The sequence below is a fragment of the Drosophila virilis genome, chromosome 3 (genome assembly GCF_030788295.1).
Source record: "Drosophila virilis strain 15010-1051.87 chromosome 3, Dvir_AGI_RSII-ME, whole genome shotgun sequence".
NCBI lineage: Eukaryota > Metazoa > Arthropoda > Insecta > Diptera > Drosophilidae > Drosophila > Drosophila virilis.
In genome coordinates, this window is record NC_091545.1 from 24067217 (window position 1) to 24091510 (window position 24294).

General features: G+C 39.5%; 1 protein-coding gene across 7 annotated transcripts in view; it reads left to right on the forward strand.

The window, feature by feature from the left end:
- bbg (big bang) overlaps positions 1-24294 on the forward strand; it is a 134041-nt gene that overhangs the window by 101602 nt on the left and 8145 nt on the right. For 2 of the 7 annotated variants that reach the window (XM_070207791.1, XM_032435167.2), the window contains one exon: positions 3435-3481. The exons of 3 other annotated variants lie outside the window; for them this stretch is intronic. In XM_070207791.1, the coding sequence (XP_070063892.1) occupies positions 3435-3463 (29 nt within the window). In that variant the 3' untranslated portion in view covers positions 3464-3481. Of the gene's footprint in view, positions 1-3434; positions 3482-17473; positions 17594-18226; positions 18419-24294 lie in introns of those variants that run through there. 2 more of the 7 variants (XM_032435168.2, XM_070207793.1) reach the window with 2 other exon arrangements.

Here is a 24294-nt window from a genome sequence, read left to right on the forward strand (position 1 = left end):
GTTGGCTGTGCTTCGTCTTCTCCAGGTTCATCTCGCAGACAGCTGCACACAAGTCGAAGATGTAGTTAGAGATCTGTTAACAAGAGCTGGCTGCTCAAGGGCTCAGCTGAAAAGCTTTGTCTGCAGACTTTTGGGCGTTTTTTTTTAATAATGAAGCTCCAAAGAGTTGTAATAGAGGGAAGGGGGAGAGAGAGAGAGAGAAGTAGTATACCATATTAAAAAGAGTTTAGAGAGTAATCCTTCTTAATTTGTCCAAAATTTGGCCTACTAATATATCTGCTGCCACATGAGAACTCTGGATGGGAAAAAAAATAGTTCTCAGAGAACTGTGCCATGACATGTGGAGCCTGGGGAGAAGGGGTGGAGTGAAAATGGGCAAGCGGGACTAGCTAGTGGGTGTTGTGGCAAGACCTCAATGCATTTTTTATTAGCTGTAAATTTTATTAATGTGGCAATAAATTCAAACAATGTGCAACAAGATGCAAGTAAACCAAACAAGTGATGCGGCAAGAGGGTGAGGGCGAGGGTTGCCTGGCATGGGGGTGAGGCTGAGCTGGGAAAAACTGGCAGACAAAGATGCCTGCCAAGCGATTGGAGGATGCATGTAACAATAACAACAACAACAACAACAACAAACAGCTAAAATAAAATAAGTTGCAACGTAGGAACTGAGGACATTTGGGCAGTGTGTCGTCGTCGGAGTCGGAGCTGTGGAGCTGTGGAGCTGTGGCCGGATTCAGCTTGGGGACTTGCGCTTTGGATGCTGGCGTTGAAAAGAAATACACGAGCGTTAAATTTATTTAAGCCAAAGATAAGCGGCAAGCAGCTCCAATGGCCACAAAATATGCATAAAACACGGGCGACACTCAGCTGCAAGGGGACGCTATGCGGCGGGGTAGCGGAGTGCCGGATTGGGACAACAACAAGTTTTCTGCAGCGACAGGAACTAAATCACGTGTGCCGCATTTCTGCTGCCGCCGCTGCTGTTGTTATTGTTGTTGTTGTTGTTGTTGTTGTTGTTGTTGTTGTTTATTCCTAACTTGACTTTGGCCAAGTCATGACGACAGGTTGAAAATGTTGCTAAACAACTTGGCCAAGCAGGTTGAAGAGGCTGGTAAGCGAGGAAGCCAAATAGGCAGCAGCATCAGCAGCAGAGTCATCACAACTGGAAGAATCGCAGAGTAGTCGAAGTAGAAGAAGCAGCAGCAGCAGCAGCAGAAGAAGGTGGATGCTCAGGCTGCTAAGCAGCGGCTTACACATGTTTGTTTGTCTTGCATGCAACTGCTGCGACTATCGTTGTTGTAGTTGTTGTCTTTTGTTGTTGCCCGGTTACCGTTAGAATCAATACAGAGATTTGCAGCGCGTCCCACTGCAAGCCAGAGTCGTTGCAATCGTTGGAGTCTCCCTCAATGCAGTTGCCTGGAATAATATCTAATAATGCATATAATTTTCACATGCACATCGATATGAAGATCGCTGCCAAGAGGCAAAGTAATAGAAATTCAAGAAAAAGCAATAGTAGAAGAAGCAGAAAAAGAAGATGTTGCAGTTGAAGACCGTAAAATATTACGATTAAATATTGTAATCTGAGCGCACAGCTTAGATGTGTGAATGAGGGGACCCAGCAGGTGGGGGAAGACCGATAAAATTAACATTAAGCTTTAACGTAATCGCTACACTTGATAGGAAATGCAAGCATTTGTTCAAAAGGTGTTCAAAATCCTTAGAGAAAACGAAAATCAGCTTGTCATTTGGTGAATTAAAGTCGAATTTGCCTTTCTATGCGATTCTCATGAAATAAAGTAAGTCTCAGCAATGCAAAGATGATTGCGTGGGCGCAAGAGAAAGACTTTATTGCACGTTCCTAGTGAAACACATTTTATGAGAGCTGCCTCTGATTTCATTGCAAATTCATTAAATATTACATAAAAACGCAACGTCAAACTCGAAAGATTAATAATTCAAAATATCTCATCAAAGATACAGAGAGAAAAAAAATATCACAAATACCGAGCAGTCAATCATCAAATGGGCTATAAGCTGATTGCCATTGAGTTTGCTTACGTGCCCGGCTTTGGAGGCATCTTCGCCTATTTAATTATGGACAATTTATCAAATAAAAGACCCTGCCAACCTATGGCAAGCGAAAAGTAGCATCGGCAAATGTTGCACAATTTAAAAAACAATAGAAACAAAATCAAAATTGAAAACTTTCTTTTTGAGCTTAAAAAAATTGCAAAATTTGCATGTATTGTCTATATTTATTATTTTAAAGATACATTTTTAATATGTGCACATTTGGCCCACGGTGCCAAACAAATAATGTTGTTTTTATTTTATTTAATCATTTTCGAGCTTCTTTTATAATTAATTGCTGAACTTTAACGGCGCCACGTTACAAAATGTATGGCAATTTTTTATCAGAATACTTTACATTTTTCTTTACCTCCGTCCATTTTTTTCGTTGTTGCACGCGCTTCGTTCATAGCATATTTTTAATAATTACGCATACGCCGCGTGCTCTCGTTTTTCTTTTTGGCGTAATAATAATAATGGATATTGCGGCAGAAAATTAATTATTATCAGAAAAAGTCTGAAAAGAAGTTCCCTTACTTATGGAGTGTGCGAAAGAACAAAATTAAAAATAATATCAATTCAATTTAATGAACAATTAAATCATTCTTTTAATTTTATATTTAAGTATAATTTAAAATATAAACAATTATATATACAAATGCTGAATGTATAATAGAATATTTAAAATTAAAAAAATATATATTAACAAAAATAATTTAAAATAAATATTGAATTTATATAATTATATTATATTTTATAAAAATTCTCTTTAGCGCAATTAGCACAAACAATTTTCGGTTGCCCGCAACTTTTTCTAAACAAAAAGCAAACAATTTATAAGCCGCGCCCTAAATTGGAGCTGCAGCTCAGGCTGCAGGCTTCAGTCTGCGCCTGCTTTTGCGACTGTGCCTGAGCCTGAGCCTTGGCCCCCTAATCTTTGGGGTAATCAGGAAATAGAGCCAAGCCAAAAGGAAAAACCAATAAAAGGCATTTCTTATCTATGTGGCGACTGGTGCATTGCCCGGCTCCAGACGCTAGCAACGGCTCTGTTGGGCCTGGCTCTGGGTTTGGCATTCGCTATCTGGCAGAGAGTGGGCGCCCCTAGACGATGCGACCTAGACCTTATCAATGCCATGGCCATGCCGATGGCCTTTTGGCGAGAGCTGACGTGACGTTTCTGTAGATTAGTGCAAAAGTGGTTACATATTTAAAGTGTAGATGCCTTCGGCAGGCTGATAACAAAATGAACATTGATCGCGGGGGCAGCGAATAGCTTTAACTCAACACATAATAAATAATTGAATCATTTATTTACTACGCATATATAATAATGGATTTTTCCTTTCTTTTCTTTACAGGTAATTACAACGTACAAACAAAATGCTAACCATTAAACGATATAGGGGTAAGTTGGGGCCACTTTCTCAGCTCTAAGCGATTAGTTTCCCTTTCTCTAGAACATTGTCTGGGCTGTTAGAGCCACACCTAGAGCTCGTGCAGCGAACTTCTTAGGCACATTACCGACACTTTACCCCCACTGTCAAAATGCCTGGCTGTCTTGGCAGGCTTTAGACTTCTGAGTTTCCGAAGACTCCAGACACGCAAGCTCTAAAACAACAACAGCAACAAAAGCAACAGAAATAACAACAACTAAACGCACGCTATCAATTTAACAGCATCTGTCTATGAAGCATGCACGAAGCTCTAGGTTGGCGGGGAATGAAACGAACTGCTGTGGGAGGGGAATTGGCAGTTGGGTTGGCAACCGACGCAACGCATCGCATTGCCCTCCCACACAGCCCTGCGCCCGTGTCAGCCCTCAAAGTAACTTGTCCTACGCTCTCCTGGAGCTCTAGCTGCTCCGGCTGCTCCGGCTGCTCTGCCAGCTCTGCCAACTCTGGCTGCTCTGGCATAGCTGCATTTTTCCAAGGAACCTGCATGCATGCCTCGCGCATGCGCAGCCGCCTTGGCTCAGACCAATGTCTATTTATAGATTGGCATTGCCCAAGTCATTCGCGTTATCAAAAGGCAGCCAAAGTCGCCGCTGTGGCGGCTGTGAAAATTCCAAAAAAGGCAGCGCCCCAAGAGACGCCCGCTGCTCCGCCAATCTACCCTCCCCTAGCACCCCAGACCGCAGCACGCCTCCTCTTATTGCCAGCCCTTCAAACGTTCTGCGCTCGTCCTCTTGTCTGCTGGCGTGTAAAAATATTTTCCTAGCATTTTTCTATTGGTGTATTTATTTATTTTTCTTTTTCTCATTTTCTTGCCTGCTCGCTGATGCGCTTGGCCAATTTCCCAGATAAAGGCGCAGCAGCTGTCAACGCGCGAGAAAATAACTTTGCCCTTTTATTTTGCCAGCTTGTAAATTAATTAAGCTGAAAATAATTTAACTTAATCCCAGCCCCGGGCAGCGCTCGTTCGCCTCAGCACACAGCGAGTAATAACAAAAAGAAAAGTGTTTCGAGCGGATTCGATGAGCTCTTGGTATGTGGGTTGCGTCAATAACCGTAGGGCGGGATTAGCACGTATTTGTTGGCTTTTTGGCCAGAGTCGCCATTCGCGTTCCGCTCGGCCCCTGAAACACTGCTCCCTCGCCTGAGTCACAGCCCGCGGCACACGGTAGCCACGAATATTTGTTATTGTTCGTCGTTGGCTTGTTTCTTCTTGTCTGCCCCTTGCCACATTTTGTAGCAAATTCTAACGTTTCGTGGGTTTTAAATGTGGCTCAAAAGAGAATACAGTGCCTGAACCTAGCCCCTAAATAAAATTCTGTATAGTTTTATACAGTTCATTATGCTTCCTCCAGTTATAGCATTTCAATATAAATTGGAGTTGGAATCGCCTAGGCGTTAAGGGAAATGTTACTTTTACAACATTTCTCATCAATAAAATGCCAAAATACTTATCGTATGTTTGTTAAGTGTCATCTCCAAATGTGCAACATTTGCGCAATGGAATGCGCTTCATACAAAATGACACATTTGACAGACAGCTTTTTAACTCTCAGTTTCATTTGTGGCCAATCAAAACTGTTTGAGTGGCGCTTGAAGCTTCAAATGCAATTATTGTGGCCTTTCAATGGATCGTTTAAGCTCATGTCAAGAGCACGAAAAGCTTCCGTCAGTGGGATATGATTTGGGGCGCAATCAACCGAGCGTTTAAGCTGATGGGGCAATGATATTCCTCCTTCTCCAACTCCTCCGCCAGCTAAGGATGAGACTAAGTCTGAGCCTGAACCCGAACGTTTGACAAGCCAAAAAGTGATGTTTATATCAGTTTCCTCTTTAGTTTTAAAGCGTGCATGCCCGGGCAATAAAAGAAAATGGTGAAAAGCAAATGATTTAAAATGAATTACAACAAACCCGTGCTTGCTGTGTGTGTGTGTGTGGAAATCATGTTGGCTAAAGATTTGCGCAAACTTTGAACTCGAACTCGGACTTGAAAAACGGAATCCGGTACACCAAAAACCCAGACCAAGTCAAAGTTTGGCGTGGGCGCCTTGTGGACGATTCCGATTTGATTTCATAATAATACACTCAGCTCCGGTCGACGGGCAGCAGCAGTTGGACTTAAAGTTGCTTTGGTTTTGTATATATGTATATATATTTTTTTGTTTTGTTTTGTTTGTTAAACAGAAAGTGAAATGCATTTGCTTGATCTTACGGAAGGAGGCGCGGGGCGTGGAGGCGATAGGTACGGGGCAAATTATCGCTTTATCACGATTCAAACGGTGCCACTTTCTTCTCAGTTTCAGCCACAGCTCCAAAGCCAGCTTCAGCTTCATTTGTAGCAATAATTATGCAATTTGCTCCGGCTTGTTGTGGAGGATCGCTTCGTACTTGCATCTCTTTCCAAATTCGGTTTGCTGTTAGCCTTTTGCATTATAATGCCTGTTGTTGCTTATAATTGTTGCGGGTGCTGCATGTCTTGGCAAAGTCTTTTTACGGATTGCTTTCAAATTGAGATTTTTATCACTCGATCGAACGCTTGACCAGCTGCCATTCTCCATTTGTAACAACATAATTGTGCCATAGATCTATGGCTTTTGTTTATGACAAATTAATTGGCTGCAATTGTTTGTGCACTGGGAAAGCCTGAAAACGCATGAATATCGTGCATTTTCACTCTGGCTTAAATACATGGGAAATTTCATTTCGTTTCGGCAAAATTCTTTCAACACTTGCCATGCTTTTTCATAATTATCATAATAATAATTTCAACTTATTGAAAGCTTTTGTAATTTATCACAAAATATTTGTGTCAATCTCTCAAGCGCAAGCAAAAAGTGTGTCAAAAATTGACCAAAATAACTCTTAACCCATTAACTTTGCCGCCGTTTTGTGGCGATCTTTTTCGATTGTTCGAGGCGGGCCAGCGACATTTGATCGATCAGTTGAGTTATTGTTGTTACCCAGTCCCGTTGACGTTGATGGAATAAGCGTCAAATATTTGCCAGCCCCCAGGGCCCCAGCGTCACAGCGTCCCAGCAAACGCACAACTTTTTCTCTGATGCCGCAGGCATCGTCGCCGGGCAATCAGTAATTGGAGATGGGGCCCTCGAGAGTAGCAGCAGCAGCAGCAGCAGCAGCGGCAGCCCTCATAAATTGGCCCTGGAAAGTTGCAGCCGAATCACTTCCTGACACAAATATGAGTACCGAAAAAAAAAAAAAAAACGTGCATCGGAATTTTTGATAAGCTGCAAAACACCCAAACGAGGCCTATCGAGTGGCAATGCTTCTTCCTTAATTCGAATCGGGTGACAGAAGCTAACGAGCTTGATATACTCTTACTTTTTTAACACACAATTTCCTCAGACTTTCTCAGACGTTCATCAGTTAGATGGAAGCAACGTTGAGTCCAGAAGGTATATATATTCTAGATATGCATAAACAATCGGGTTGAATGCATCAAACGAATGGAAAACTTCTTTGTTTATCAAGATATCTTAAGGCTTAATAGGCTTAAATATGCTCTCTACACGCCCACTCAAAATTTCAAATATCCAAATTTCCCAAACACAAAGTTTACTTGAGATTTCTTTGACTGATTTAATGGGTTTTTAAACGGTGAGCAGAGTATTGCGCGGTCGAAAAGCAAAGTTTATGTTTGGTTTTTACATGAGCTAACACAAATTGCGACTTTTTCAAAATCATTACAAACAAAGTCAAAAACTTCGCAGACCCCAAATCACAGAAGAAATTGGTATGCGCGAAAAAGGAAGAGTATGAAACTGGACAGTTGAAAATTAACGCGAGTGGAAAAAAAATCGGGGAAAGAAAAAACGTGCAGAGCACTTTTCACTTAAACGCAATGCGCCTGCAATTACAACAACAACAACAATTGCAACTATTTTCAGGCAAATTAAATTAAACAATTTAATTTGATTGCAATTTGGGCCAAGTAAAAGAAAAAAAAGCGAGAGCCAACGCGAAATTGTTTCAAATGGCTTAATTAATTCGCCCAATTTTGGCATGGTACACATTTAACTTGGTCAACTCGAGTCTTTGGGTTGTTAACAATTACTCAACAGACCCCAAGCCCAAAAACGAAAAACCAAAAAAAAAAAAATGAAATAAACCAACAAAGCTCGACAAGCCCTACAAAACACCGAGAAGAAGAGGTATACGAAAAAAAAATACAGTCCCCATCAACAAACTTCTCACTTGTAGTCGCCTCCAACTCACGCCCACGTTTAAACAGTTGTTGTTGTTGCTGTTGTTGTTGTGAGCTCTCGGCTTAATTTGATAAGATTTATTTGAGCCAAGTTTTTGTTTTTGGTTGGCGCTGGGTAAAGGCCAAGCGTTTGGAGTGCGCGCATTGAGAAATGTTTACGGCTGGCTTTACGACTCCAATAAAACGAGAAAAAAAGCCAAACAAAATTGAAAACAAAAAAATGTAAATAACATTTAAAAGACAGTTAAAATAGAAATGTAAACTACGATTTGGGCGCATTGATAAATGGCTAAAACAGATCGTTGGCTTCTCAAGATTAGCGAGAACGAACTGAACTACCTTTTGGTGTAGGTGTTTCAAGCTTGGCTTTTCGGCAACGACTACCGATTGGCAGCCCAAATGAGATATTTATTAATGACATAAAGTGGTTAACTCTATAAAAAAAAAAAGAGTTTTGGGAATTTTAAGAAAGATGAGCTTAAATCTTTACAATGACTGAGCGCAAGCAAATCCAGCTTAAAAATAAATGCATTTTTTGTTTATAGTTTTCTGATAAATTTCCTTAGGATTGGGAAAATGCCGCTAATATTGTCTTTAACAATAAGTAAGTCTCTCCGTTTGAAAACAAGCCCATCCTTTAATAAAATTAACTTTTATGTTTCCTAAGGAAATTCTTTATGACTTGCAACAGGCGCCCAATAAATATTTATTCTTTTTTTGCCTGAAATATTTTTCTCATGAAAATCCTTTTGCAATGTGAAAGTTATAGGCAACGCTTCTCTATTTTCTATTGTTTTAAGATTGTTTTTCTTTTGGATGTTTTTTTTTTTTTCTGTTGTTGTTGTTGCTGTTTTAAACCAACCGTCAATGTTAATCTTAAAGTTTGCTGTTAATGTTGTACTTGGGTTTTTGCTTGAACCGCTGCGGTTCAAGAGTTCATTGTCAAGTCTAATAAAATGTTCGAATGACACGTTAAGTGTCAGGCACTACAAGAGATCCGCCGATGCCCGACAGTCGTTTAAGAGGCCGCCAAGCGCGCGCAAAAAAAAAAAAAAATAGCCAAAATGTGCATAGCCAAAGAAAAAAAAATATAAAGTTAACCCATGTAACCAAAAAAAAAAAAAAAAATGTTTGCCGCTTGACTGGAACTTGAACTCAGCTACCCGCTACACAGCCCCTAGTCAAACCCCCTCCAGTTGTCCCGCCCATGGCTGGCAGATGTTTCCCTTTTTGTCAAATGGCTGCAGCAATGATGATAAATCGTGACCGTGGAGCGCTTTAGTGAAATTTCTTTAACGCTGCCCACTACAAATTTCTGTATGTATGTTTTTCATCTCTTCAGCTGGCTGCTGGCTGGATCTTTATTACCACATTTTCAGGCAGCGCTGAGTGACGTGAACAGTTTGTGGCGCAGCTGCCGCATTGAGCTACCAACGTTTTTTCATTTGCTACTTATGGCCAAGTTACTGCCTTTTACTAGCCGCCCCACACACCCCAATCCCTTAACCATGCAGCCCCCGGCAGCCCCTGTCGGGCATTACCCGCAAACTTGACATTTAAGTGAATTATGTAGTTTTCATGTTAACTTTCTGTGCGGTGTCGGCAAAATCTTTTTGACTAAGTGCCTGGCAGGCGACTTTTCCATACCTGACGACGCGTCCATGATTTATGCGTGTAGTGTGCACATATATATATATAGTATGAGTGTGTGTGTGTGTTTGTGTGAGTGTGGTACTCGCATTTTCTTTGGCAAGGGCTGGCCCACCCTCTAGCTTCTAAGCGTTGAAATTAGCCAGAAATATAATTTATGTGCACCGATTTGGGCGCCACAACAATAAAAAAAAAAAGAAGGTGCAAAAGTTAAAGCAACTTCTTGAACTGCATTTTAGTGGCGCTTCCGGGTGTTGGGCGTGCGGGGGTGCCGACAACAGTTTGTCGGCTTTGATTTAAATGCAAATTTTTCGGGGTCCTAAGAAATGTCAACGCGAATCACGATCTTTACAGTTTCGAGTAATTGCAATTTGAATTTTTTTTTATGATTCATGAATCGCCTGCATAGAATTGGTTTAAGCTTAGGATTTTTTGTAGAGAAAGGCATGTGAAAAAAAGAGTACAAACAAGTCCCTTAATATACATTAAATCCCTTTTAAAACTAAAATTAACAAATATGCAAATTAAATGTCCAAATATTGCTTCATAATGCCAATATTCGAAAGATCTCTTAAAGATACAAATAAATTTTATGGGTATTTAAAAAATAATGACTGCCTTAATATTGCCCTTTATTTCCGACTTTCCAAAAGATCACTGAGTAATAAAGTTAAATATATTTAAATATATATTAGCATGGTGATTCGCACTTGACCTTATCCGCTTTCGTTGATCTTGCTTCACCTGTTGAGATTTCCAATTAACATTTAACATTAGCCCCAGTCAAGGCTGTCGGATTTCATCACAAGTCGCTGACAAATTCCTCTGCCCTGCAAAGCAGTTCAAGGTCAGCTCCCACGCACGCTTGCAACGGAACGAGCGAATCTTTCGATCTTTCGATAACAGCTGACTGATAAAATGCCACACACACCTGAATGTCGACTTTAACCACGAATCTAACTTCTGTCTGACACGCGGCTCATTTAACGTTTACAAGTTAATTTGTCGCGAATATTTCGACTGCTATCTGCAGCTGATTGTGTGTGCACAACTGTAAAACTGTATCTGTAGCAGCTGTATCTGTGTGTGTGTGTGTGTGTGTGCGTGCGTGTATCTGTATCTGCGACCTTGCAAGGTAACAACAGAAAAACCAATCAGCCAGCGTGAAATGTGCTCGACACAGCGAAACTGTGGCAACAAATTAGCAAAAATTGCAATACAATAAATAAATAAATCGAAATACACACACACACACACACACACACAGATACAATATTGTGAACAAGAGCGAGGAATTTTTTAATTTAGATAATTGAAATAACGCAGAATTGAAACAGTTTATTATTAACAATAAATGGCAAAAAGAACAAGCAGACAGATACCGAAAAATAAAACGACAAAAAAACGAAAAATATAAAACAACCAACTCAATTATAAATAAAACATTCGCGTTTAACTGTTTAATCAGATACCGCAGCTGTTGTTGTCTTTAGTTAATAACAATAATGATTAACAATGCGCGGTTAGCGAGTTGTTGCTTTTGTCAAATTTATGAATAAATTAACAAAAATATTGCGCGATTCTCTTTCTCTTTTGTGCAATAAAAGCGCTTTTTAATAATTCAATTTCATGATTCATTTTTGCAATGCAATTTTTTGTGCTGTTAATTGCGACAGTTTTATTCACATTTTATTGCGGCTTTTGCATATTGATAAATATTTGATTTAAATAAATTGCACTTATTTAATAATTGCATAATAAAAGAATACCAAAAGTGCACTAGTCAGTGCAGTGCCCGACTAGGGTATACCCTACACCTTCCTCTACCAAACAACAAATGCAGCTCGTGCTACGCTCTTCTTTGCCTTGGCATTCACAAAAGTTACATTAGCATTAAAATTTGCAGCTCAAATTGATGAATAGTTACAATTGATTTAAGGAGTCTGCTGATGAATCCTTCTGGCTTTTACATCAATTTGCACAGAAACACAATATACCCTTTCTGCCCTCTTTCAATGAGTTCAGGGTATCGAAAATAGCCCACGTCACAATAATTGACATGAAAAGCAAAAGTTATAAATTAATGGAAAATCAGTTCAAACTGATTTTGATTTGCATTAACAATTTAAAACTGATTTTAGCTGAAAGTGAATGTCGAGTAGTTATTTTCGAATACATTATGCTGCTTACAAATATATATAAATGAAAAAAATGGGAAAAATATTTGGCTTGGCACTTCTCTGGAATTTGGCAAAGTTGTTAATTGTTAATTGTAGTTGATAGATTAAAGTTAATTGTCAAGCGAATGGCTTGCGTCAACATTGCGATAAATCTCAAAAAATATATATATAATATATAATACTATTTACTTGTCAGCCGAAAATGTCAAATTCATTCTATCAGAACGCAAAGAACAAGCCAGCTAATTAAAGAAAAAAGTTCGCACGCCCCAAACGGCAGCAATGGAAACAGCAGCAGTAAAAAGCAATAAAAAAGAGCAAACCACCCGCAAAAAGTAAAAAAAAAACCATTATGAAAAACCAAAGACCAACTAATTAAAAAGCCAAAGCAACTGCAGCAAATGGCACTTGCTGTTGTTGGGCCCAAAGGCAGAATCAGAGCCAAAAACAACGGACTCGAAGACAAAGACCCAGCCCAAAATTGCAAGAGGCCCTGCAGTTTTCACGCCCCTTTAGCACACTGGCACATTGTTTTTAGATATGGCAACAGAAATCTCATTATGAGCCCCCTCACTCTATAAGGTGTGTCTTCGCTGTGGCCGTCGTCACCAGGGCCCACGCCCCAAATTCAAATCTGGCAATTGCTGTACTTTCTAATACATGAATTAGGAGTCGACATCGGCATCGGCATCGGCATCGACATCGAGTTCGTATTCGTATTTCGTATTCGTATTCGTATTCGTATTCGAATTCGCAATCGGATATCAAGTTGCATTCGAAATCGACACCATGTGAACTTGGCCAAATCGGCGATTGTCAAACGAATGTCGAATTGCCAATTTATAATGTAAAACGGCCGTCGATCCAATTGGAGTCTCCGGGTATTATCCACAATTTTGCTCGCCCGCAAAGGTCACTTGGCCATAACGAGCCCAATTTAATTCATTTAAAAATAAGTAACAACAACAGAAACACACAAAAAAAAAATGGCATTGCTAATTTATGTTTATTGTGCATTATTTGTACTAGACAATAGTTGGTTGCGGTCCCCTCAGTTCCAGTTCCAGTTCCAGTTCCTTTAGGCCACAGTTATTGAATTTTTATTCACTTTATAACATATATTTTTAACGGGGTTTTTCTTTAGTTGGCCCACTGATTGAAATTTACGATCCCTTACATTGTTTGTTTCACTTTTTATACCCTTGTACAGGGTATTATAAGTTTGTCTACAAGTGTGTAACGCATAGAGGCAAACGTCTCCAATCCCAAAAAGTATATATACCCTAGGACAGTATTAGCTGCAGATTTGATATAGTTATGTTCGTCTCTCAGCTTTAAAGACATTGTATTGTAGGACCCTCTTTCTGTTGCAGGCTGAACATATGTCGATCGATCCACTATATCATATAGCTGCCATAGAATCGATCGTTTCGAATGTGGGTTCTTGTTGGGAAAACTTTTCTGCTCATCAAGATATCTTAACCAAATGCGGACTACTATAGAAGAGAAGGGTTTTATATGGAAAACTTTTTTATTTAGCAAGATATTTTAACCAAAATTGGCATTTATAAATTTCACTATATATTCAAAATCCTATCAACAAAGGACCTCTAAAACGATCGATCGATAAGCAGGCTCTCATCCTGTCAAAATATTCTATTATCCAAGATATTTTCTTGTGAGTTTCAGCATTTGCGTGCTTCGTATGGCAAATTTCTAGAAGGGTATTAAATCTTCGGTCTTTTGATTTTTTTTTTTTGTTGCATTAACCGATTGCTATTTATATTTATTATCATTTGTGCGTTTTGCGCATATTTTTCGATATTTATTTTTATGTCTATTTTATGTAGAGGAGTCTAGTTGCTTGCCAAGCGACATTAAGTATTTTATTTATGAAATTGATTTTATGGATTGCAATTTTTTTTTATATGTTTACAATAAACGCCAGCTTTAATAGTTTTATGAATTATATTTATGTTTATATTTTCCTTAAACAGCTGCGCAGCTTTATTCTTATTAATTCTAAGCAAGGAATTCAATTTGATTTTTGTTTGTGGCAACTTACGAAAAACGATCGCAACGCCCCTTTTTGCAAAAGTCAAAACGTATTGAATCAAATTGTAATTAATAAACATGCTAAAAGGCCAACAAAAAACGTTAACAAGACAGCCAGAAATAGATGCAAAAAAAATGCAGAGAAAAAAATCTATGAACAGGCCTCATAATTTGGAAGAAAAAAAAAGAGTCTTTTAATGAGCCGCCAGAGCTTGGCCATTGGCTAGTTTTGGCCAACTTTGGCGGCCTTTTGCGGCCGCTTTTGGCTGTTTTATTCAAATATCAAAACAGTAAATTGCAGTGCAAAACAAATGCGACTGTCAAGTGCAACATGGTCCATTGTGGGGTTAATGTGAGCATTGTGAGCCATTTTCGTGGTATCATAAGTTTTTCATCGACGCTGAACTTTGTCATTTGCCATAGCAACAAAAAAAAATCAAGCCACAAAATAATAAAAGAAAAGAAAACACAATTGTGCCTATCAATTGACGGGCTTTGATTGCCTGCCTTGCCAAATGGCAACGAAGTTCCTATGCTCTTTCCATTATATTATAAAAAAAAAAAATTTCCTAAAACGAAACTTGTATGAACCATGTCAACAGAGACATTTGAGCTAACAGTTAAGAATACAACATAAAGAGAAATGTTTTGTTTGAGAATACGATACGAAAAGGAAAGGAAATAACAAACGCTAAAGGACTCATGTAAACGTTTAAGGATAAGGCACAAGGAATAGGTGAAGATTAATAAATATACAAGAAGAGCGCACAAGTTTGGCGCAAAGTTGCACAGTTCGTAGTCAAGTTAGAGTAACCTCCACTAATATAATATGCAAATGGATCGAACGCTTGTTTCACGGACCCCAAGGGAGGGATTCGCGTTTAGGAAAAATTTCCTTTCGTTTAGGAAAAATTTCCTAAAACGAAACTTGTATGAACCATGTCAATAGAGACTTTTGAGCTAACAGTTAAGAATACAACATAAAGAGAAATGTTTTGTTTAAGAATACGATACGAAAAGGAAAGGAAATAACAAACGCTAGAGGACTAATGTAAACGTTTAAGGATAAGGCACAAGGAATAGGTGAAGATTAATAAATATACAAGAAGAGCGAACAAGTTTGGCGCAAAGTTGCACAGTTCGTAGTCAAGTTAGAGTAACCTCCACTAATATAATATGCAAATGGATCGAACGCTTGTTTCACGGACCCCAAGGGAGGAATTCGCGCATAATGTCACATGTCAAATAATTTGCCTTTAAAGTTTCGCCGCAAAACGAGACGAAACAAAACTTTGACGCAATTTGCATTTGGCGCCGCAGCTTCTGCCGCAATTGTCTGGCACGGCATCGTGTGGGGCGTGTTTCATATAGATATATACATATACATATGTATATATCTGTATCTATATATTGGCAGTGTATGCAATTTTCCGGCCCTCCTGCAGCTGCCTTTGATTGATTTGTTTTGCCAAGTGACGCACAACATGAGAAGAACCAGCGCAAGATTTCTGTTGATTGGGAATCAAATGGAATGATTTGGGTTTGGTTGGATGTGTAGAGTGTGGCTGGTCGGGGTTGCGCCTCAAGTGGCACAAGGTCTGCGGCTTTTGACAATATATTTCGCACCAAATTGCGCTCTGACACATTTTAATAGGCAGCTGTTTTGCATTTGCCCACATAGCATACATTTACATATGTTGATTATCCCAAAAACTGAACCGAAACTAAGCTAAACCCGATGGGAACGCACGCACACACATTTGGTATCCATTACAAATGCTGCGACGGGGGCATCTGTCAATCAGAAAATCAAATGAAAAACATAACTCAGAGAACCGCGAAGCCTCCAGCTTTGATAAATGACAATCTGAAGTGGAACTTACATTTGCTTAGATTACACAGAAATAAAGAAGAAATAGAAGATTGAAGTAGAAGTGAGAAACAAACATAGAAATATGTTTGGGAAAGTGTTTTGTTCTGTGTGAAAGTTTTCAAAACGAAGAGCCAAAGAAAGTTGTATGATAATTGCCCAAAGGTCGTGAATCTCTCGAGACTCTCCGGCGATTATGCAATGTTTATGCGTGCTTATACAAATTCTGGACAATGAAAACAACGTGAAAGCTGCCCAAAATGAAAAATATGAAAATATTGTGTACTCATCCAAATGCACTTTCAGTTTCGAGCAACAAATTGTTTGTTGCGGGTGTTGCGCTTGGGAATTTTCCCCAATTCCAATTCCAAATCCCAATTCCCAATTCCAGCTGGGAATCAGCAGCATCCAGCAGTTGATCGGGCGCCCAGCTCACCTAGAGAGAGAGAGATCTCTATCTTGCAGCTCCAGAGCGTGCTGGGCATAAAAGAAACTACTTTGGCCAGCTTTTTGAGCTTTGAGCTCTCCAGAGATCTTCGAATCTGAAACTCTGGCTTATTACAAATTCTAATCACATGCAATCACCGATCACCGTTTCTTTTCGTTTCGATTCCTCTTTATTTTCATTCCACTCTTCGAATGCTAATCGAAGGTGTGAGGGGGGAGCGGGCGGGGGGGGGGGGGGTGGAGTCGTACATTGGCCTGGTACCGAGTCGATGGGGCTGTCGCTTATCGATTAATCATCAAATTAAAAATTACTAAGCCCAAAGCGTGGAGCGTGGCCGAAACAGCATAGCCACAGCTTCTCCATAAATCCCCTCCCGCCTTTGGGGGGTTGGGGGGGACAGCTACCTATAAGTACGCACATCACATTGCTCTTTGCCTGGCTTGTGTTTTTTTTTTTTTTTGGCACTTAACCCTACCAATTTAAACAATATATAGAATTTCATGGCTAAAACCGCACTCATTTCGATTTGCTTTTGAACTTAATTTTTGGCCAAAATTAGCAATTGTTTGGCTAGTTGGGACGAGAGGAAATGCTATGTAGAAAAACTTCAAGCAAAAAAAAAGAAACAATAATGCATAGAAAGTTAAGAATAATAATAACAAATTAAGGAACGTTGCAAGTTAGAAGAGTTAGCAGAGCTCTTAAGTATTTCAAGGTCAATGGAACACAATTGAGAGCAAAGTTCTGTTGAAGAAAAACGGCCGTTTACTGTTTCAAATGTCAGCCCAGATCTTATATATATATTTATAGAATTATTTACGATAATTGCTGTGAAATTCCAGCGAAACCAAACAAAGTAATTGAACGATATGTGTTACATCAACGAGCCCAATGCGATATAATATACCATATATAGATAGAGTATACATATATGTACATATAATAATAAAGTCGTAAATTCATTTAAATATGGCCAAAGGGAAATGAAACACATGCAAATATTGTGTGACAAATGAACAATTTTCTCGAGTACAAAATATGCCCATAAATAACACTTTGAAGCGCCGCCTAGCGGTCAATTGATGCACACGCTGTAACGGTTACAAAGTTCAATCGATATCAATCGGCGTGCCGCATTTTCATTGGGCAAATTAATTTAATGCTCAGTAAGAGATTTTCCAATGCTTATCACAAATTTGTCATCAAGTCGCTGTAATGCGATCACAGCTACACGAGGCATACACACGCACGCACACATATGTACATATGCACACAACCACATGGAGTCGAAGTTGGAGTCGTAGAGCAGTCGCCACATGCTGCTGCTCATAATGAAGTTGAGCGAAGCTTAAAGATAATGATCAAAAAGACCACGCGACGCGACGCCAAGACAATTAAAAGACAAACGAAAGAATTGCAAGCGCCGCCGCGTCGCAGTCGCCACTCTCTGCTCAATTGGCGCTGGCCGCTCTGCCGCTCTGCCGATCGGCCGATCGGCCGCTCAGCTGCTTGTCAAGCAAGTTGCGTCCAAGTCGGCTGCGCAGACGTATCGTATCTGCCGGCACATTCAGTTTACTTTTGGCGCTCGTCGCGTACACAACGTAGCGGGCACTCAATAGAAGACGGCAGAAACGTTCATATGTAGGTGTAAACTTGACTTTGACTCTCACGCTCTCCCACACCGTAAAGTGCTATAGTGTGTGCATGTGTGCCTGTGTGTGTGTGCATGTGGTTGCGTTCATTCGTACGATCGCTCGCTTGCAGGCTGACCGTGAAGTTTGTTCTTTTTGCATGTTTATAAGCTGAGTAACTGTAACTGTGCTTTGTTATTTGTTTTGTTATTGCCGCCTCGCACTCTCGCCAAGTTCATTCACGTTCATTCACGTTTCATCATCGCTTACCGTCCGTCTAATTAAATGTAATGCAACGCAAATATCGAAATCGAGTTTAAAGCTAATTGCAAACTTTACAATTTGCAAACATTAATTTTTCTCTTTATTTTTATTTTTTTCGGCATTTCGAGTTCATATCCATTCATATCCATTTCCGTTTAGCTTCGCTGTGCATTGGAGCGCAATAATTAATTGCATTTGTTGTTGTTGTTGTTGTTGTTGTTTCTTTGGCTGCAATGCAAATTGTTCAAAACACTTGAAATGATCTCTGATGATTGCTAATGCTTTTCAAGAAAGTGAAATCTCGCTCGAAGAAAAAAATGGTTAATACAATAATTATAATGCATAATAATTATGTTAATTTTAATAATCGTTAACACAGTTTATTTGGTAACAAAAATATATTAAACAAAAAAACAAAAAACAAAAAAACCTTTAAAAGTGCAAACAAAAAGCAAACTGTTTAAATATTTTCTCAACAAAGAGACAAAAATAAAAATTAATAAATAAATAATGTGTGCAAAATTTATGCAAAAACGAAAGCTTCGAGCGCTAAGCAATAGCTTTTAGAAAGGTATGTAGCCCAAAGAAGAAGAAGAAGAACGAAGAATTTGAAAAAAAAAATTAACTTCAATTTTATCTGGAAGTTAAATGTTGCTGGTTGCACTTTTATTATATTAATTGCAAATATGCTGAATTATGCATGTTTAAATCACATTAAATTTGTTATTTTCCATTTTGGCCTAAAATTAAAGCTTTGTCTAGCTCGAGTAGTGCATATTTTCAACTCTCTTTTCTGTGTATCCCTATAATCATGTTTAATAGTGGCAACTCGAGCGTTCCTTTTATTTGCCTATTGTTGTTTTTCTAGTCTTCTTTTTGACTTTTCATTGTTGTGCCACTGACTTCCTCTGTGGCATTTCCTTAATCTTTAGCCTACTTTGTTGTTGTTCTCCTCTCGCAACGCACACACACACACACTCTCTCTTTAATGACAAACAACCTTTCACACTTTCCGTCTGCCACTGTACAAAAAAAAAGACGCCTTGTCATTCTGCAGCTCATTAGGTGGCAACCCTGCTCCGCACATTTGTGACACATTTCCATAGACACAATTCGCGTGTTCTTTTTTCAAACAAAGCTTTCAAATTTGTATGCCATTGGCAAATATTTGCTGGCCAAAAATTGAACTACTTTCGTTAAGCGGCGAATGGAATTAACATACATACATATGTAGTATATGTATACATACTTATCACACAACAATGCCCCGTCCCCCTTCCACTTACCACCTGCCACGCCAGGTTTTTTTGATATTTGCTGTCAAATGCAGTCGGTTGCCTTATAAAACGCATCATAAACATTTACCTACTTAGCCGACAGTCGCCCGTTGCCAGACTTGAGTTTGCTTTCATTCAAATATTTGCATTCAAATGTGCACAAATTGTCACAGTGGGCGTGACGAAAGGGGCGTATGCTTTTGTATGCAACTCCAGCAGTCGAAAAACAAAGAGTAAATAAATAAAAATGTTGCAGTTCGCATAACCCAGCTGCGGCATACGCTGTTTTGCTTGGCATAACAGCTGGTGAAAAAAACTGTGACCGATCTAAAACTGTGACTGATCCAAAACTGTGACTGATACATACCCCAATATGCGCTGATATATTCGAAATTTTTGAGAATTTCAAGCTTGCGTTTCATCCGAATGTGAACTCAAAAGAAGTTTGCAGAAAACCAATACGCTCCTTGTCGCTTTATGAGCAGAGTATAAGACAAAAAAAAATAAGAAACAAAATTGAAAAAGAGGCCGCAGCAGCAACAAAATAGTTGAAATTCGCTCGAAACCTAAACATTTTTATGATTCGCCTTTTTATTATATGTTTGTCTGTTTGTAATTTTTCGCGTTTGTGACAAGAATTTGCAAATGTCAACGAAAATTGCGAGCTTCACATTAAAAAAAAAAAAAAAACAGAATTCGGCAAAAAGGGCTGAAGTGTTGAGAAAGAAAGAGAGGGAGGGAGGGGGATAGAGTTATGAAGAGAGAGGGGAGTAGAGATAAGAGTGGAAATTCCAATGCCCCAAAACGCGAACCAATTGAAATTGTTTTATAAGACCATGTTTTTATTTTTATCTCTTTTTTTTCTTTGTTTTTTTGTTTAATTTTTGGGGCATTTTGTGTTTGGCATTTTTAAACAGGCCGTTACAGCTGGAGTTGCGACATCAGGATTCCGGCGTAACGGATCCGATCGAATCGGTATTACTTCAAAGTGAAAACGATAATTGATTTAATGAGCAAATATGTGAACATTTCGCCGTGAGTTATAATTTGCGATTTTGTGAGCACAAATAACTAAAATTAAACAAAACCCCCGTAACATATTTAACTCTTTGGCAAATCAATTTAGCTTAAAAACTTTCATAAACAAATATTTACGATTTACGTAGAACAATTTCGCTAAGAAATTCATAGATTCATTCGAGAACTAAAACAACTTTAACTTCAAGTTAAATGTGAGAAAAGTGCATTTTTTTATTGTATTTTTCTACAAATTAACCTTGCTGTCAACTGCAGATCTTATATTTGAATACAATTTGCCATGAGTTATTCCCATTCTTATGTAACTTAACTAAGGGGGGGATTTATATTTTTTGTTAATGACATTTTCGCTTGTATTACAAAACAGAATGAAAGAAAATATAAATAACGAGAAGCGCACAGCCAGGGTCCCCGCTTTTCAGACACCTGTTGATAGTTACTTTTAGTCAGTTGCAATATTTGTTTATAAATCAAAAAAAATATGTGGCTGTAATTCCGTGTTATAAGCCACATTTATTGGCTCTTATTTAACAATTGTAGAGTGTTGCAGCTGTATAAATAGAGAGTATTTCACAGCTATTTAAAGCTGTGATTAGGCTGATTAGACTTGTCGTGGCTATTTACGACGATGTCTTCATATTGATAGCGTCCGATTTATTAGATACTCTGTACTTTAGAGTTCGTGCCGATGGGCCACAAGAAGGTGATGGAAGCATTTGCTTGATGTCATCGCCGAAACGAACAAGTTTTGATTTTTTATTGTGGCTTTCTTTCATTTGTTGTGTGAAGTCATAATGAACCGAAATGAACGGCGGTTTCTCCAACTAATTAGACCATAAAGCAGCCGACCTGCCTGGCCGAACTAATTCGCTCAGATAAGCCACAACAAAGGTCACGCTTTAATTGATAAGAAAACACAATGCTGTGTCTTTTGGGAAAATGGTTTTCCGAGCCGAGCCGTCGGCTACCGTAGGTAAATGAAACGCTTCGAGAGTCACTCAAATGGAAATCCACATCGGCAACAATGACAGAACCCAATGTAATGTAAAAGAAGCAACAAGAACCCAACTGAACTAAAATGAACTTGAAGTGCCAGCTGTGCCCCGATAAAGATCACACCCCAGCGTCGACGGCGAGTCGTCGAGTCACAGGTGGAAGTTCCTGCTCCGATCTCAAAGAAGAAAGAAAGAAAAAACGAACAAAATTGAGAATCATGCCACAATTGAGTGCACTTTGCATTAAACTGGAAACAAGTTGATGTTATTTAAATGCCAGTTACCCTGTAAACCCAATTTCAGGTTATATACAACAAAAATATTCTACTTAGATGGGAATTTTGAGAATTTGTATACCCGAGCATAAGATGTGGTACTTTCAATTTCTTGTTAAGAATTCTTATGCCTCGCAGACTGCACTAATTCGCATACAATTAACATACCCAAACAGCATGCCTTGCTTACAGGGTATTCATAGAAAAACTTTTAATAGTTTTGAACCTTTTCGAGGCACTTAAATTGCGCAGCGAAGCGTGCTCTCACCAACTCGGTTTCCAACACTTCCCTCTAACCTCTGCTCCTCAACACTCAGCTGCCAGCTACGCCCTTTTTCAACACTGCCCCAGAAGAAGAAGGAAGAATGTGAATGGAACTGGGACTGCGACTGCGACTGCGACTGGGAATGACAATGGGAATAGGAATGGGCCGGAGAGAGTAATTAACCCATGTTAGCCGTTTGTTCTGCCGGCTGCCTTTTGCAAACATTTAATTGTTCCGATTGCCGTTTAATTGTTCGATCTGCAATTTTTGAAATACCAAACTGAACAAAATACGTTGACCGGAGGCAACGTTTTCAGCGTGTCTAGATCAAAAAGTTCTGCCGCCGGTGCTACGGTTCTTGACATATTCAAAGCATTCCATACCATTTCATTTAACTCAACTCCACGCGAGTTATTAAAAGCCATCAACATCATCATTATCCGCGACTCTAAAGCCAACATAAAAAGCGATCTTCGTGTTATGTAAGCCCAGCTTAAAGAGCGCTCCACAAATGTCACACTTTGGCGGAGAGTCGGCTTTAAAAGCTACTGCACGGCAAACTTTGGTCCGAGAGTTGACCAATTAGTTGCTTCCGTAATTTCTTGGTATTATTTTAATTAGTTTTCTTTGGTTTTTATATATTTTTTTCGGCTGGCTTTTTACTTATTTAAATTGCGTGCGCTCAACGACAAGTTTTATGTGCCGCCCCAAAGATTTATTTGTTTTTATTTTATTTTGATAACGATAAACAAGCATAATTTATGGACAATGCATTTTTAGATGCGATCGTAATTCCAATGAATTATTTCGACTGAGGCTGCATTTTGTGGGACTTAGAGGCCGAATATTGTTGAATTTTGTTTCGATGTTAGTTTTCACTTCCTGCTTCAAAAAAAAAAAAGAAAGAAAACTCATCATAAAATTTAGAGTAGACATTTTGCAATATTCCTTTTTGCGAAATTGCCTCGTAAATAGCGTTGAAATGTTCCTTGAAAGGTTCTCCCGCTCTCACCTGTCCGCCCGCCTGACTATCTCACAAATAATTCACAACGCGCTTACTGCCCCTCCCCCAAACTGCCGCTCTCCCCTCGCTCTGGGGCCGTTGCCAATGGCAAAAATGCGTTTAAGTCAAGTGGCCAAGAGCCGAAAGCCGCCACCGACGCCGCCGCTGGGTGCGTGTGTGCAACGTGTGTGGCAGCTGCTGCGGCGAGAGGCCGACATTTACCTGCCGCGTCGCCCGATCGCCCGCGTTCACAATAGTCGCAGGTCTGGCACTTTAGTTCGATATTTATGCAACGGCACACACTTCAGTTCTGGTTGCCCTCCCTCTCTGTCTGTCTCTCTCTCTCTCTCTCTCTCTCTCTCTCTCTCTCTCTGTTGCTCTCTCCATCAGCTGCAATTTAAGCTCACATTTTTCTTGGCAACACATTTTCCTCGCCATATGCATAAGCAGTTTTTCCAGCTACCCTTCTGTTGTGTCCCCCCGGGCGCTTCCTCTGCTCTCGCTCAGCGCATTGTTTGCAACACTTGGCGCTTGCCACATAACAACAGCAGCAACAGAAGTTGCAACTGCTGCTGCAACATATGCAACAGCAGCAGCCGAAGCAGCAGCGTCCGCTATGCAGCGTTGCATGACACATTAAATGCAAAACGGGCAGCGTGCAACACAAACTGAGTGAGACAACAACAACGCGAGTGGTAGACGGAACGGGGGGGACTCAAGAAGGCAAGAAAAGACCTGAAACATTTTGTTGCCCACCGCCAAGAAGTCGGCCTCAGTGTCGGGGTTTAAGCAGCGGCTTCTACTGCTGCTGCTGCTGCTGCTGCAGTTGCTTCTTATTCGCCTGCGTTGCTCTTATTAAATAAAAGAAATGGTCTGGAATTTTTCATATGCTCTATAAGTGCATAAGGTAATCCTTGGGTATATCAGACTTGATACTGAATTAACTACATCCAGCTAGACTTTATCTACATACCTTGTTCAGGTGATTAAATATGATATGGATACGTGAATATGTGTATGAAATATTTTATAAGTATTGTTTAGACTTTAAAGAATACTTTCTCCTGAAAGTTAGTATTTTATTTATTTATAGACTTTATTCTAGTTCCAATCCTGATCCGTTTAACCTTAATTTCTTCTTTGATCGAATGTAAGCAAGTTCCCTCAGACTCTTCATCTAGTTTTAACAGGGTATTCTATAACGACTACAGTCTTAAGGTTTTGTATATTTTCACAAGAGGAAGAAGCGTCTGTTTTTGTAGCAGCTGTTCGGCTTATGTTGAGCTATTGCCACGCCGTTGTTTCTTGTCTTATGACAATATAATCATACGAGAAGAGCACACACAGGTAAAGTCGTTCGTTTTTGGCATAATGCGTAGCAATTATCGGCTAGAATTTGTTATGGTGCTTCGCTCTTAACACTAATCAAGCGGAAAATGCATTCAGCTATGTAGTTTGAGCTTATTAATATGCATTAAATTATATTCCGACAAGTTGTCTTCGCTTGCGTGTTGCTGGTGTTGAGAGATATCAAAAGGCTGCCCCAGGCAGTTGATGCCAAGCGCCCAAGCTGCCAAGCTCCCATACTACCATC